This window comes from Hydra viridissima, unplaced genomic scaffold (genome assembly GCF_058129835.1).
Source record: "Hydra viridissima isolate aposymbiotic clone 2 unplaced genomic scaffold, HvirCarnegie_v1 scaffold_11, whole genome shotgun sequence".
Taxonomy (NCBI): Eukaryota; Metazoa; Cnidaria; class Hydrozoa; order Anthoathecata; family Hydridae; genus Hydra; species Hydra viridissima.
This window is the reverse complement of record NW_028324310.1, coordinates 596,448-611,807: the sequence shown is the minus strand read 5'-3', so window position 1 is coordinate 611,807 and position 15,360 is coordinate 596,448. Positions and strand designations below refer to the sequence as shown.

Sequence of the window (15,360 nt, the reverse complement as noted above, 5' to 3'; positions counted from 1 at the left end):
TCGTCCCACTCTTCTCGCTTGTTTGTAGAGTTTACCGTTTTTTCGTTAAAGTCGGTGATTAGTTTTACGACTTGTTCGTTGTATTGCGGGTTTTTGAGATGTTTTCTGTTCAGTATTCACACAGTCTTGCCGATGTCCAGTGAGTTTAAGCTTATCGTTACCTCGACTCCGTTCTGATGGTCAAAGAATGTCATCGGTTCGTGCTTAATGTCAGTGAACTGGCATAGATGTTTTCTGGTGTAGATTCTGTAATGTCTCGCATACGAAATGTTGTTGGTGGCTTTGTATGTAAACTCTTGTCCGTGGGGGTTAAAAACTCTCCAAAGGTCTTCTACATTTAAGAGGTTCAAGAGCTTTTTAAATTTTTCGCTCGATGCGCATTTTTTACGCGTTAGTTGAGGTTGTCTGTCTAGTTCGTTTAAGACCATGTTAAAATCGCCCCCTAATATTATCGCGTAGTTTTCAGCGTTTAGGTTTTTAAATTTCGCAGCGAGGCATTCCCAAAGGAGCTTTCGTGCGTTTTCTTGATCGCGTGATTGTCCGGACGTAGCGTACACGTTAATTATTAAAAATTTCTGCGACTTAACTTCGATGATAATATAGTTAAAACGCCCGTGCGCATCTTCAAATTTTTCTATTAGCTGAAAATTGAAATTATTTGGGTCATTCCAGTAGAATTCAACAAAAGGTTGGTGGCACTATGTCTCAGATTTTGCTCTTCTTTTGAAATTATGTTAATAATAATAAAATATGAACAATTTGAAAATTTCAATGCATTTGCATTATCCGTTACTAAATTATCGGCATTAAAAGATTTGCGATGGAAGCCTACTTTTTAATAAACTGTATTTTTGGCATTTTAATACGTTTATAACTTTTTTCTGTAATATAATAAATGCATATTTTTTTATTTACTAAATAAATGTAACTTAGCCTAGATAAAAAACAAGGTGCAGCTTATTTATTTGATTTCAGAAAAAAATATCAGCACACAAAACTTGAACAATTTTCATTAAATTGAAAAAAGTACTACTTTTATGCCATTATAATTTTTTTCTGATGTATAATAAACTATGCATAATTTTAGAACTATAATCTTTGCCATAAAAGTAGAATTAAAATTTAAAAAATCTTCATTTATTGTTTAACAGAAAAAATATATACATCGTTAAAAATTGCCATTGATGGAAATCGACAAATTTTGGGCTTAATTAAAATAGTCAGTAAAATTTTCTGATACCTTGTACCAAACTAATAATGACAGCAAATAATATTCATGTATAGTATATTATTTAGCAAATAAAAGTTTTCATTTATTCAGTAACATGTTAAAATGACAGGCCATTATATATTATGACATAATCTTATAATTTAGCACACTAATCTCCGCCATAACTAATTTTTAGAAATATTTTTACATAAACTGATATTACAATAAAACATTTTTATTCAACAATACAAAAGTAATGATGCCATCCATACATTATTTCAAATCAAAAAATATAAAATTGTCTTTTATTTGTGCTTTTAGGGTACAATTTCGGCTTCCCCAGAATTTCTTGAGCTCATGTCACAGGTTCCCATAACAGGAATCATGCTGAAAAGTAAATTTATATATAAAAATAAAGATTAGACAGTAAACTAATCTTCTTCAACATAAAATTATGAATGTCTTAGATTATTAAATAAAAATAGGCTGTACATGTTAAGTAATGACTGAATATCTGATTAAATTCATAATTTAATATATTGCACATCATTGTTAAAAAATTGATCATCAACTAAACTAATCATAGTTATGATGGTTATTGACAATTATAAATAGTTTACTAATAATTTATTTCTCATATTTTATCGGAATATATATTGCTTCACCTGATGTCAGTCAATGTGTTGGATACAGAAGTGGATTGTATATTTTCACATACTTTGATTTTTCTGAAATTTCAAAAAAGGAATAAATCACAAAAATGTATGCTTCCTGTTTATTGTTATTGCTATTATTTCTTTTAATTAAAATTATATTTACTTTTTTTTATTAAATAAGCTTTCTTTAACTGGAATAACAAGCGTTCCATTGATATGCTCACTGAGAGTATAAGCAGCAAGACCATTATCTGTTATTCGAAAGGCATGGAAAGATCGGGTTCCTCTTATTGGATCAGTCATCTTTTGGTATCGAGTCTGTAGAAATGATTGGCATTGAGAAACAGCTAACTTATCAACATAGATGAATCTAAAATTAAAAATCATATTTATTCATTACTATATCATTTTTACTAATTATTTTTCATACTTTTTCATTCATTACCATTTTTTAATTTTTTTTTTTTTATCATTTATTTTTTTATTTCAATTTTATTATTATTTTATTTTTGTATTTGAACAAATATTCATGATATGTTTGAAGTTGAATTGTAACAATGTTATTGATTCAAAATAAAATACAGTTAGTGAGTGTAAAGTACTTACTCTATTCCTTTAATCTTGTCAATACAACAGTTCATAATTCTTTCAGCATTGTTAAGAAGGTGTCCCTGGAGTGATAACTTAGACAACACTCGTTTCACAGTACCTCCAATACCGTCACATACATTTTTGCCGTGGCTTGTGGCAAAAAAATTCCAGGAGGCTTCTACACCAAAATCGTGTTTGTGGTTTGCAAGATTCACTAAGTTGTATCTAAAATCGTAAAAATGTATGCTGTACAGCTTTACAAAGGTTGTTAATAAGCCTATTATTACAGGTATAGATTACTCACCGATTTTTGTATTGTGCAGCTGATCCATCACTGAAATAATGAATGTGTTTCAATTCTGAAACCAATGATTTGAATTTTGGTAAAAGTTCTTTAAGGAATGAGTGAACTGCAACATGGTTATGATCCATGGAGTTTGACAGTATGCAGTAACATTTTGATGTTAAGCCATTGGTTGTGTTGTAGTAGGCAGCAAATGGATGTAATGTCACTTGAGTGGCTGAGAAGTATGCTGCTTGTATGGAATTTTGAACAATACATGTATAATTTTCGGCAAAGTCACCTATAACCAGAATTTCATTTTGCGGTAGAGAATCCTTCAGATTTCTAAGGTATGCAGCTTGTCTATGCCTGACAAATTCATGAATGGATAGTTTCCAAATATCGAGACTTAAATTTTCAATGAACACATGTGCATCTTCTGTGATTGTTGTTAATTCACTGCGGTCAACATTTACCCATTGTTTGAAAGTGTAAGTGTCACTATTTGTAGCATATCTTTCCAGTTCCATCTTTACAGCGTTAACTCCGCCACAGTTTTCACACTTGTGGAGCATGCATTCTTCTGAATTTACACTGCATACTTGTATAGCCATCATGGTTTTTAGCTCTAAGGTACTATCAAGAGCACAAAGTTTGAGTTTTGGGTTTTCATGATACTGACATACGCAAACACTGTGTGTACCAGAAGACCCTGCCAAAACACACCATTTAGGCCTTAAACTGGCAAATGTGGAGAAACCAACCTTTATTTCTGGGTATTTTAATTTGAACGCAGCATAAAGTTCCTTTAAGTTGCATAGAATTAAAATTTTTTGTTTATGTGATTTTCCTACATCAGTATTAACACTAATATAGTCTTTCTTGCCGGGAAGTAAACGAGAATTTTCTTCATTTTCATAAAACTCTTTTATTGTTTTAGTAACATCAGGTGTCAACTTCTTTGGTTTGTTGTTTTCCAATATTCGATCTCCAAGTATGCCTTTTTCATCCCTTAGTTTTCTTGCCTCTCTTACCATATACTGTGTAGTGTTAAACTCTTGCATTGTAAATTCAAGTGTCCAATGTATTGGGACAAGTGTCAGCAATTTTATTTTTTCAGTTATGTTAACTTCTCTGTCATACTTCTCCCTTAACTTCATAACAAAATAGTCTAATGATTCTGCTTTAAGAGTTGTTTCTGCATCACTGGCTTCAATGATATTAACAGAGTTTACTGATTCATTCAGCCTTCGAACTTTAACTTTGACTCTACTTTGAAGTTGTTCATAGCTTCTTTTTTTGCTAATTATAGGGGAATGTCCAAACGATGTTAAACTTATGTTGAGATCTTCAACATTTTTTTTTATATGTCCATCATCTATATAATCAGGATCATTTTCTATTTCAACACTGATTCCATCATTTTTTGCTCTCAGCTTTCTTAAGCAGGGACAACATATCTTTTGGCCAGGAATTAGGGAGTTGTGGATGCTGTGATGAACAAGAGTTATAGGGGTTAAATTCTTTTTAATGAACTTTGTGTGAAGATTCAGAGGATTACAACAGCTACAAAAATTATTGCCATAGTATCGAAAATATTCCATTTCATGATGAGTGCAAATTGTCTTCAAGTTTTGTACACTAATTCCTGTTCTCACGCTAAGCAAGTATTTATGTTCATGTGTTATATCACAAACATCTGACTTTGAGACATAGGATAATTTGTGGCACTCTTGATTTAAATGATCACCTAATGAACACGTATTGTTAGTCATTATGCCTGAATAATAATAAATTTTTACTATAAACTAAGAGTTAATAGTAAAAATTTCAAATGCTTATAAACTAGTTTCTTTAGTGACTAAAATGTCTTTAAAGTGTTTATAATAATTTAAAACTAAATATGTTTTTAAAGATGTTTTACTTCAATTTAACACATACTATGAAAGAAAAACAAAAACCTAAGTACTTTATTAAAAAAAATTCTTTAATTATGGCTTAAAGTTTTCTACATTTTACTTTAATTTACACACACACACACACACACACACACACACACACACACACACACACACACACACACACACACACACACACACACAGATATATATATATATATATATATATATATATATATATATATATATATATATATATATATATATATATATATATATATATATATACAGTGCTCGAAGTGAGGCGGGATGGGGCGGGATGCCATCCCGTTACCTTTTTAAATTTTGAAGACCATCCCACCTCTTTTTTTTATGCATATTTTGGGGTGGGATGCCATCCCGGTACATAATAAATTAATGGAAATTTTATTTTATTTTCCTCCTATAAATAAACTTGTAAAAACAATTTTAAAGAATTTAAATGAACTAAAGTCTCAGCTCTTATTTAAAAATTTGCGGTAGAAATTTCAAAAACTAAATCGATAATTATAAAACATTGTGTCTTTTCTTTTGTATTTTAAATAAAAAGTTACCAAGCAACAAAAAGCGACATTGGTTTTTTTTTTTCGATAAAGTATCATTAGAGTTTTTTTTGGTGAAATAAAATATAGTACACAGTAGATTTACTCAACATTAAATGTTATGATTTAAAAAAAATTTACTTATTTTAAATATGGGTAAATGGCTAGCAAGCGGAAGGAAAAGAAAGTTAAGCAGTGATAGTTCTAAAAGTAATTTGGAAAATGACACTGAAATAAATAAAGAAGTGACAGATTTTTCGAGTATTGAAACTTGCTAATCCTTTCCTCAATGTGATGGTATTTTTTTTCAATTATTTAAAAATTGGTAAATACAAAAAAATAAGACTTGTTTAAAAATAAAATGTTTAAATATATCATTGTTTTTTGATTGCTTAATGACGTTTGATGTGAAACTCAACTCAATATTTTACGGTGACAGTCTCTTAAGAATATAACGGACCTCAAGTTGTTTTTTTAATATAGGTTTTTTACTATAGGGATACTCTAGGGATTTATAATTCCTTTATTTAATCTACACAAAATACGAAATCTATAATTTTAGGATAGGTGGGATGGTGATTAGAAAATATTAAAAACCATCCCGCTACCTTTTTTTTCCCACTTCGAGCACTGTATATATATATATATATATATATATATATATATATATATATATATATATATATATATATATATATATATATATATATATATATATATATATATATATATATATATATATATATATATATATATATATATATATATATATATATATATATATATATATATATATATATATATATATATTTACCCAGCAAGCACACAACGTTGAAATAACGTTGATCAACGTCGATCAACGTTATTTCAACGTTGTTTCAACGTTGTGTGCTTGCTGGGTATATATATAAATATATATAAACGCTCATATCTTTTAATAGGTGTCATTTTAACATGTTACTGAATAAATGAAAACTTTTATTTGCTAAATAATATACTATACATGAATATTATTTGCTGTCATTATTAGTTTGGTACAAGGTATCAGAAAATTTTACTGACTATTTTAATTAAGCCCAAAATTTGTCGATTTCCATCAATGGCAATTTTTAACGATGTATATATTTTTTCTGTTAAACAATAAATGAAGATTTTTTAAATTTTAATTCTACTTTTATGGCAAAGATTATAGTTCTAAAATTATGCATAGTTTATTATACATCAGAAAAAAATTATAATGGCATAAAAGTAGTACTTTTTTCAATTTAATGAAAATTGTTCAAGTTTTGTGTGCTGATATTTTTTTCTGAAATCAAATAAATAAGCTGCACCTTGTTTTTTATCTAGGCTAAGTTACATTTATTTAGTAAATAAAAAAATATGCATTTATTATATTACAGAAAAAAGTTATAAACGTATTAAAATGCCAAAAATACAGTTTATTAAAAAGTAGGCTTCCATCGCAAATCTTTTAATGCCGATAATTTAGTAACGGATAATGCAAATGCATTGAAATTTTCAAATTGTTCATATTTTATTATTATTAACATAATTTCAAAAGAAGAGCAAAATCTGAGACATAGTGCCAACAACTTAGATGGAAAATTGTTGAAATCTACTGGAATGACCCATTTCCCTGATGTAAAATTAGAGTGCCTCCTGAATGATTGTGACCTGCGGAGAAAAATCTGCGTGTTTCCATTTCGCTAGAACTCCTCCGCTTGGTCATTATTTAAATGCGTCTCTTGCACTGATCTCTATAATAACTGGATAGCGCATCTCTAATATCAAAATTGACGCCAAAATCGCCATATTGGAAAGCCCCAGAACAATGAAATCTGATATGTGCGATAAAGCGATAAAGCGATAAGCCGAAAAACAGAACTTAAAGCTTACGGGATTAAAATTTTTGGGGCTTTCCAATATGGCGATTTTGGCGTCAAAAAATAAGAAGTTTTGCTCGGAGTTGCGCTATCCAGTTATTATAGAGATCAGTGGTCTCTTGCAGTAAAATGAAGTCATGACGCATTTTCTCGAGTTTGTGGATCATTATTTTCTGCTTTTTAACATCAATAAGACCACAAACATTTGCTGAAAAAATACGTACTGACTCCATTCTTACAGAGTATTTTAAACAAATTTTGCTTTACGAATCCAAAGTTTTTGAGAAACTTTGAATTCGATTTTGGAATGTGTACACGATGTGATTGCGACATAGCACAGATGGTTCGTAATGAATTATTGATGAGAAAGCGTGGTCAAAATTTTCTAGTAGAAAAAGAACGAGCGGATAAAGCGTGGTAGAAAAGAAAAAGATGAGGGAAAAGAAAAGAAACGAAATAAACGGCCATTTAATGATATGTGATTTTGGGCGCTACTGCACTTTCGCACCCCCCCCCCTTTTTTTTTTTTTATTGCAGATTATGATAGAGAATTTTATGCTGATTCAGAAAAATATAAAAACATGGACCTGAAAATCAACGGAAAGTGCTCTAATTCGAAGTCAAAGTTGTAAAAAATCCCACTAAAAACCCTTATATTTGCCATTTTGAGAATAATAAGTTAGTGATCTTTTAGCTTATAGAAGCAATACATTAATAGTATGGTTTTTACGTTACAAAAGTCGTTAAAGTATGTTTTTCCGAAGTGTCATCGTAGTGCGCAATGCGCTCTTACATAGCCATAAGCTACTCAGAGCGCAATATTGTACACGCATGCGCAATTATTTTATTATAACTACGATTTATATTTCACAATAAAGCAGGTTTGGATTGGCGGTTAGGGTTAGGGTTAGGGATAGGGATAGGGATAGGGATAGGGATAGAGATAGGGCAATACAATAATAATTATTCATCAATTTGTCTACATTCTCACATTCTAAATTCAACCTATACAGAGCCGGCTCGTAGCGTGTGCGAAGTGTGCGAAACACACAGGCGCAGCATTAAAAAGGCGCAAAATTAAAATTTTGCTTAGAAACAAAATATATTGATCTTTCAAGATCTATAGCTAAAAATATCAAAGGTACTAAGTCCATTTTTGTGAAAACTGAGTTATGCCCCTTGTCTAATCCCAATCAGTTTTTTTTACAATGTTTTCTGCTAACCAATCAGACAAAAGTTTACATTTTATGTTTACTTCTGGACAAGATGGCCGACATTAATGCTGAAATCGGTCCCCGCCTTAAATTTCTATTGTCAGTTGTGAATGACATATCTGCACCTTATTTTCCAGATTTAAAAAAGATTTTCTTGAATGTTTTTATAAAAAATATACAAATCTCTTTTTTAGTCTATTATTTATATAATTATTTTTGCACATTGTTTGTTTTGGTTATTTTTTGTGCATAATTATTTTTTGTTAGTAATATTAGATCTAGCTAGTAAAATTGCATGCAATTACAACTGCCTATTTTGATGCAGATAGTGCGGTTTCAGATTATAATGCATTGCATAATGAGTTGTTTTTTGCATATTTTTTAAAGTTTAAATAATTAAATTTAAAAAAATGATTGTTATTATTTTATTATAAAAAATAGAAGGTATTATAAAGGCATAAAATTTTAAAGAACTTGCATTAAACCAAATGAAAAATAAATAAAAAACCCAAGCAAAAGGATTAAGACTGTTAGACTGTTAGATAAAATTTTAAGTATTATAAAAAAGGCTAAGTATTTCTCGATTATTGTAGATTGTACACCAGATAATAGTCACAAAGAGCAAATGTCTATTATTATACGTTACGTTAACATTGCAAAACAATTGGATAACCAGGTTATCAGTGTCACAATTCAAGAAAGTTTTATAGGATTCATAAATGTATTAGATACTACTGGATTAGGACTTACTGAAGAAATTTTGAATTCATTGGAATCAAATAATTTATCTGTCATGGATATTCGTGGACAAGGATATGATAATGGATCCAATATGAAAGGTAAAAAAATTGGTGTACAGAAGCGTATAAAAGATATAAATTCACGAGCCTTTTATATTCCTTGTGTCTGTCACTCCTTGAACTTGGTTGTTGCGGATGCAGTCCAAGGATGTTTAGAACTTATGAGGTTTTTTTCACAAATTCAAGCTTTGTATAATTTTTTCTCTGCAACTACAAAGCGTTGGCAAATTTTTGAATCAAAATGTTGCAAATTAACAGTAAAGTCATTAAGTACTACCAGATGGGAAAGTCATGTGAATGCTGTTCGTGCTCTAAAATTGGGATTAAAAGAAATTTATTGTGCATTGAAAGAAGTTGTCAACATTGAAAAAGATTCTATTACTAGATTAACTGCTGAATCACTTGCATCAAAATTAAAAAGTTTTGAATTCATATGTGGTGTTGTGGTTTGGCACGATGTATTAACTGAAATTAATTGTACTAGCAAACTATTACAATGTCAAACTGCAGACGTGAAGACTGCTGCAAATGCATTAAAGAAAACTATCAATTTTTTTGTTACTAAACACACTGAAGATTCTTACAAAATATATATTTCAAAAGCCAAAATTCTAGCTAATGATGCAAACTTGACCAATGAATTCAGTTCTATTTCACGTGAAAGAGCAAGAAAAAGAAAAAGGTTTTTTGATGATGAACCTTTTGAAGAAGATGGTGATATACAACCAAACCAAAAATTCAAAAAGCAGTTTTTTGATATTCTCTTTAAAATAGCTAAAGAATCAATAAATGAACGATTTGAAAGCTTTTCAAGTACAATAGAACCGTTCGAGTTTTTGTATAATATCAAAGAAATTGATAAAATAGGAGAAGAAGGCTTAATTAATAAATGCAGATTACTGGAAAAAGTATTGACTCATGGTGATTCAAAAGATGTGTATTCAGAGGATTTGTTTCTGGAACTTAATTTGTTATCACGGAAATTAGATGGGAAAAAATCACCGGAATCTGTGCTTAAATGGATATATGATAGTCAGCTTGAAGAACTGTTTCCTAATGTTTGTATTTCCTTACGAATATTATTAACACTACCGGTAACAGTGAGTACAGGGGAACGTAGTTTTTCCAAATTAAAATTAATAAAAAACTATTTACGATCAACAATGGGCCAGGAACGTTTAAATGGTTTATCAATAATTTCCATTGAAAACAAAATTGCTGAATCTGTGGATATTGATACTTTAAGATTAAATTTTGCAAAATCTAAAGTTAGACGTGTTCCGTTTAGTAACTAAAAATATGTTTAAAATCAAAAAATTTCTTAAGAAAGTTATTGTATTTGTAGTATGCATTGTTTTATGATTTAAAAAAAGTGACATTTTTTGCGAACGAGCTCGGAATTTAAATCTAAAAGGCGCCTAATTTATTCTCGCACACATATAATATTTTTCACAAGCCGGCTCTGAACCTATATTTGAAATCTTCCATTAATTTCATTTCGTTATAACACTTTCGTTAAAATACTTTAAAATAATAATGTTAAAGCTAATTGAAACCAGGTCTGCTTATTGCGCAATGTAACGGTAATTAATTTTCGTTAAAACTGAAAGCGTTTTAAAAAAGATTTTTAAAAAATGGCGAATATCAGGGATTTTTAGTGGGATTTTTTACATCTTTGACTTCGAATTAGAGCACTTTCCGTTGATTTTCAACTCTATGTTTTTATATTTTTCTGAATCAGCATGAAATTTTCTATCATAATCTGCAATAAAAAAAGGGGGATGCGAAAGTGCAGTAGCGCCTGATTTTGTGAATGTTATGATGCTTGATGAGATGAGTGTGTGTGCTTAAAGATTTACAATCACGCAATTTTATAACCAAAAAAAATATCGAAGAAATAAACAAAGGTAAGTCTCACATAAAATAAAAAATAAAAGGAGGAAGGTTACTTTTGAGTTTTCTTAATGTCCTTCTTTTGAGGCGTCGGTGGGGGAGCCATTCGTTTGGCAATGGCTTTTTCGACTCGGGCGACGTTTTCTCCCGTGTCTTTTTTATTGCTTTTGCTGTCCACCTTTTTCCACCCTTCTTCCGGCATTTCTTCTTCTTCGTTTCTTCTGGAGCTACCTGCCTCATTGATTATAGCATCGAGGTCTCTAAGTTTTTGAACCATTAATTCCGTCTCGGTGTTGGTTATTTCGAGAGCGGTGATGCTTTCTCTTTCATCAACGAGGACTCGGATTTCTTTTACAGCTATTTCTTGTTCTTTCGTTTGCTGTAATTCGATTTCTTTCTCGATTGGTTTCGTAATTGGTTTTTTCGCGTTGCTAGCTTTGCAACGATGATCGCTTCGGGTGTAGTATTTAAGTTTTGTTGGTTTTTTTGGACACATCTTTGTTGTGGGGGATGTGAGGTACCATATTTTTCGCAAAGGAAAGATTTCCCCGCGAAGTAGAGGGCGATTTTAACCCCTTCTATCTCGATGTTATGTGGAATCTCATCGAGCTTGACTGAGGGCCGGATTCGGAAAAGTCTTCGTCCGTCCTTCAGGAGTGGGTTGAATCAATAGCTGGTGAGTTGAATGGAGTACACCTCAGCTGTAAATGGTTTTATTTGTTCCAGGATTTCGTCGTCTTCTACCAGGAGATCGCATTTTATGGTAATAAGGAAGCCGATTTCGCTTCTGACTTTCGACTGGACTTTTCGGTTGCAGCCAGAGATGGTAAGTTCTGAATCTGCAAGCATTTTGGCATCATTTTTTGATCGAAATTCGACGATCCAGTTGCCTCGGTTTGAGTATGTGAGGCCGATCATCTTATTCGCGCCGACGATTTTCGTAATCTTCTGTTCTAATTCTCTCGCTCTTTGTTCTTGATTTAAAAGGTTGAAATGTTCTTTCGGGTCCATAAAAATATTCAGGTCGATGATACGCTCTTGCCGCTCAGTCTTGCTCCCAACGGTTTTTGCGAAGATGCCATGATGAAAAAAGTAAAAATAAAAAACTTCTATAAGAAAAAAAGAAAGTAGAAAAAAATAAACGAAAAAGTTCGCCAAAGTCTATAACTCTTTTAACGAAGTAGCCGATGACGAACGGTCTCTTGCAGGCGAAGAAGCTTCTTAAAATAAATCTAAATCTATCTCAGCTAAAAATTCACCAAAAGACTACACTTGATATTAGCCATTAGGCCGAAAAGCGATTTAGTGAATTAGAGTTTATAGATAAATTTTCCTAACGAAAAGAAAATATGCAATATTTTGTTTATAGTCCTCCAGCCGATGCCTTGCAGACTTACCCGAACCTCTCCAGGGAAGACCCAGAAGCACGTCGACCCTGAGTTTGCCTCCTCTTTGAGGAACGGGCGGAAAAAAAAGAAAAGTATCAGTTTAATACAAGCACGCCGGCCTAGCCAGCTCGCTACACTTGATCTTAGCCATTAGGCCGAGAAGCGATAAGTATATATATATATATATATATATATATATATATATATATATATATATATATATATATATATATATATATTGTTATTATATAAACAAAATAATTAGGTAGGTTTATATCACATTACTTAAAGTTTCACGCAACAGCGATCATCAGATGTTATAAACCGTAAAAAAACGTAACGACAAAAAATACGAAAAAAGTGCTACGGAGTGTTTGCTATGATGGTATTAAAATTTTTTATTAAAAATTTATTTTCATGGCGGCACTCTGATGTTAGTTCGCTTCGTTTATTGAGCAAGTCTAGTTTCGAAGTAATAATGTGGTACTTTTCGGTCAACCACAAAATAAAGTAATTGCCACCAGGCTTAAATGGTGTATGTATGCATGCATGCATGCATGTATGTATGTATGTATGTATGTATGTATGTATGTATGTATGTATGTATGTATGTATGTATGTATGTATGTATGTATGTATGTATGTATGTATGTATGTATGTATGTATGTATGTATGTATGTATGTATGTATGTATGTATGTATGTATGTATGTATGTATGTATGTATGTATGTATGTATGTATGTATGTATGTATGTATGTATGTATGTATGTATGTATGTATGTATGTATGTATGTATGTATGTATGTATGTATGTATGTATGTATGTATGTATGTATGTATGTATGTATGTATGTATGTATGTATGTATGTATGTTGTAATAAACAATAAAAAAACTAATTGTAAAATAAAAAAAATATGTTAAATAAATATGTTAAATAATAAAAACATGAGAGCGACAAGTTTATAAAATCATTTTTTAAACATGTTGCAACCTTATTAGATTGTTTTTAAAACAAAACAGTTCTGTAATATTAAGACGACTATATTTGTTGTTTATTTCATCTGACTGCTTCATGAGCTTTTACAATTTATATATCGTTTTTAAATTCATTGTGCACAATGAACCATACAAATTCATCGAACTGCATATTCGTTGTGCACAATGAATTACATAATGACGCAACTACAAGTTCAAGTCACTGATCTCTATAATAACTGGATAGCGCATCTCTAATATCAAAATTGACGCCAAAATCGCCATATTGGAAAGCCCCAGAACAATGAAATCTGATATGTGCGATAAAGCGATAAAGCGATAAGCCGAAAAACAGAACTTAAAGCTTACGGGATTAAAATTTTTGGGGCTTTCCAATATGGCGATTTTGGCGTCAAAAAATAAGAAGTTTTGCTCGAAGTTGCGCTATCCAGTTATTATAGAGATCAGTGGTTCAAGTTCTAAATTTAAGAGTTTTTATTCAAGAACAATAAAATAAATTCAAAAATAATTATTACAACAAGACACTTCCGTATTACTTTGATTAAATTGCACAAATTTTAAACCAAATTTAAAAATTCCAAATTTTCGTACAAAAACATCAACATTTGAAAACATTTAGCCGTCATCCTGTTTCGCTTAGCATACAAATTGTTTAATGCGCCAGAAAAAAGGCGCTCACCTGATGCACTGGTAGCAGGTGTACATAAAGTCATCGTTGAAATGCAATACAATATTGGAAAAACATATTGATTTTGATGCCAAAACTCTAAAACATTTTGTTCGTACACTGACAATTTTATATAAGGTAAGTATGGGTATTAAGGCCCGGCGGGTAATAAGGCCCACTAATCCAAAGTTAGGGAAAAAATAAATTTTGAAACTTTTTTTCGACATTAAAATATTAGAGTTATCTGGTTTTATCACTGGCAGCAAAAAAAAATCAGCATTTCTTTACCGCGCATTCGACAAAGGTGGGCCTTAATACCCATACTTACCTTATTCACTGATTTCTTTTTTTAAATCTAAGGTTACATTTTTTTCACTATCACTTCCGAAATCATTTTCTTCATCCTCAAATGACAACTTAAATTTTTTTGATTCCATTGTTACCTTTTTAATTGGAATTATTTCACCAACTCTTTTTGCGAGATAAAAATCTGACAAAAGTTCTCTCACGCTTTTTAAATATTTCTTTTTTTTCGTACTTTTCAAAGAAATGAAAACTTTTATAATTTGGATCCAAAAAAGTGGCACACAATAAAAAGGAATTATTTTCTAATTCATATGAATCTTTGTAAGTTTGTAAAGATTCTAACAAATGTGATTTCAATATTACAATTAAAGGAGGAGTTTTACTTTTATTCTTAATTTAGCTGCTTCTCAAGGTACTTTATACTTGGAATAATTAAAGAACACGTTGCATACCTATCGCCAGATAGTAAAACGCTTACTTGATGAAAGCTTAATATAGCATTTACTGTTTCTTTTAAGTTTACAATTTCATCTTCATCGAGTTAATATTTTCTCATATCTTTGTATTGTTATTTCGAATTAAAGATATCTTTTACGTAAGAGTGAAGCTTAAGAATTCTTTCTACCATGAGAAACGTAGAGTGCCAACGAGTTTTCACATCTTGAATCAAATGAAGTATGTGATTTCTTTCGACATCTTGTCACATTTGATTTTCTTCTAATAAATCATTAAGTTGAGAAGAATGATTGAAAGATGTAACAATTTTCCTGCACTTAGTTAATGTTCTTGCGATGAAAAAGAATTTAGACGAAATATCTTTTTCACCTTCTTCAACTAAAACTATGGCATTTTTAACAACTAATTGCAAAACATGTCCCATGCATCTTAATGATTGAATGTTTAAACAAACTTTTAAAGAATTTAGACAGTTGCGTACGTTACTGGCGTTGTCTGCTATTATACTCATTATTTTATCATCCACTTTAAAT

At 30.7% G+C, this 15,360-nt stretch overlaps 2 protein-coding genes across 2 annotated transcripts; one reads left to right on the top strand and one right to left on the bottom strand.

Annotated features, from left to right (window-relative positions):
* Positions 1 to 1,388: 1,388 nt before the first annotated feature.
* On the bottom strand, positions 1,389 to 4,840 carry LOC149881556 (uncharacterized). Its single transcript, XM_090067551.1, has 5 exons — positions 2,762 to 4,840; positions 2,473 to 2,682; positions 2,030 to 2,236; positions 1,876 to 1,938; positions 1,389 to 1,597 (listed from the first exon to the last, which is right to left on the bottom strand). Exons 1-5 carry the CDS (start codon positions 4,513 to 4,515, stop codon positions 1,528 to 1,530), a joined length of 2,304 nt encoding a protein of 767 aa, XP_089923677.1. The 5' UTR covers positions 4,516 to 4,840; the 3' UTR covers positions 1,389 to 1,527.
* A 531-nt stretch (positions 4,841 to 5,371) lies between these two features.
* On the top strand, positions 5,372 to 10,411 carry LOC149881555 (zinc finger MYM-type protein 1-like). The gene is made up of 2 exons (XM_090067147.1): positions 5,372 to 5,480; positions 8,910 to 10,411. The coding sequence occupies exons 1-2, from the start codon at positions 5,372 to 5,374 to the stop codon at positions 10,409 to 10,411; spliced, it is 1,611 nt and encodes a 536-aa protein (XP_089923273.1).
* Positions 10,412 to 15,360: the final 4,949 nt, after the last annotated feature.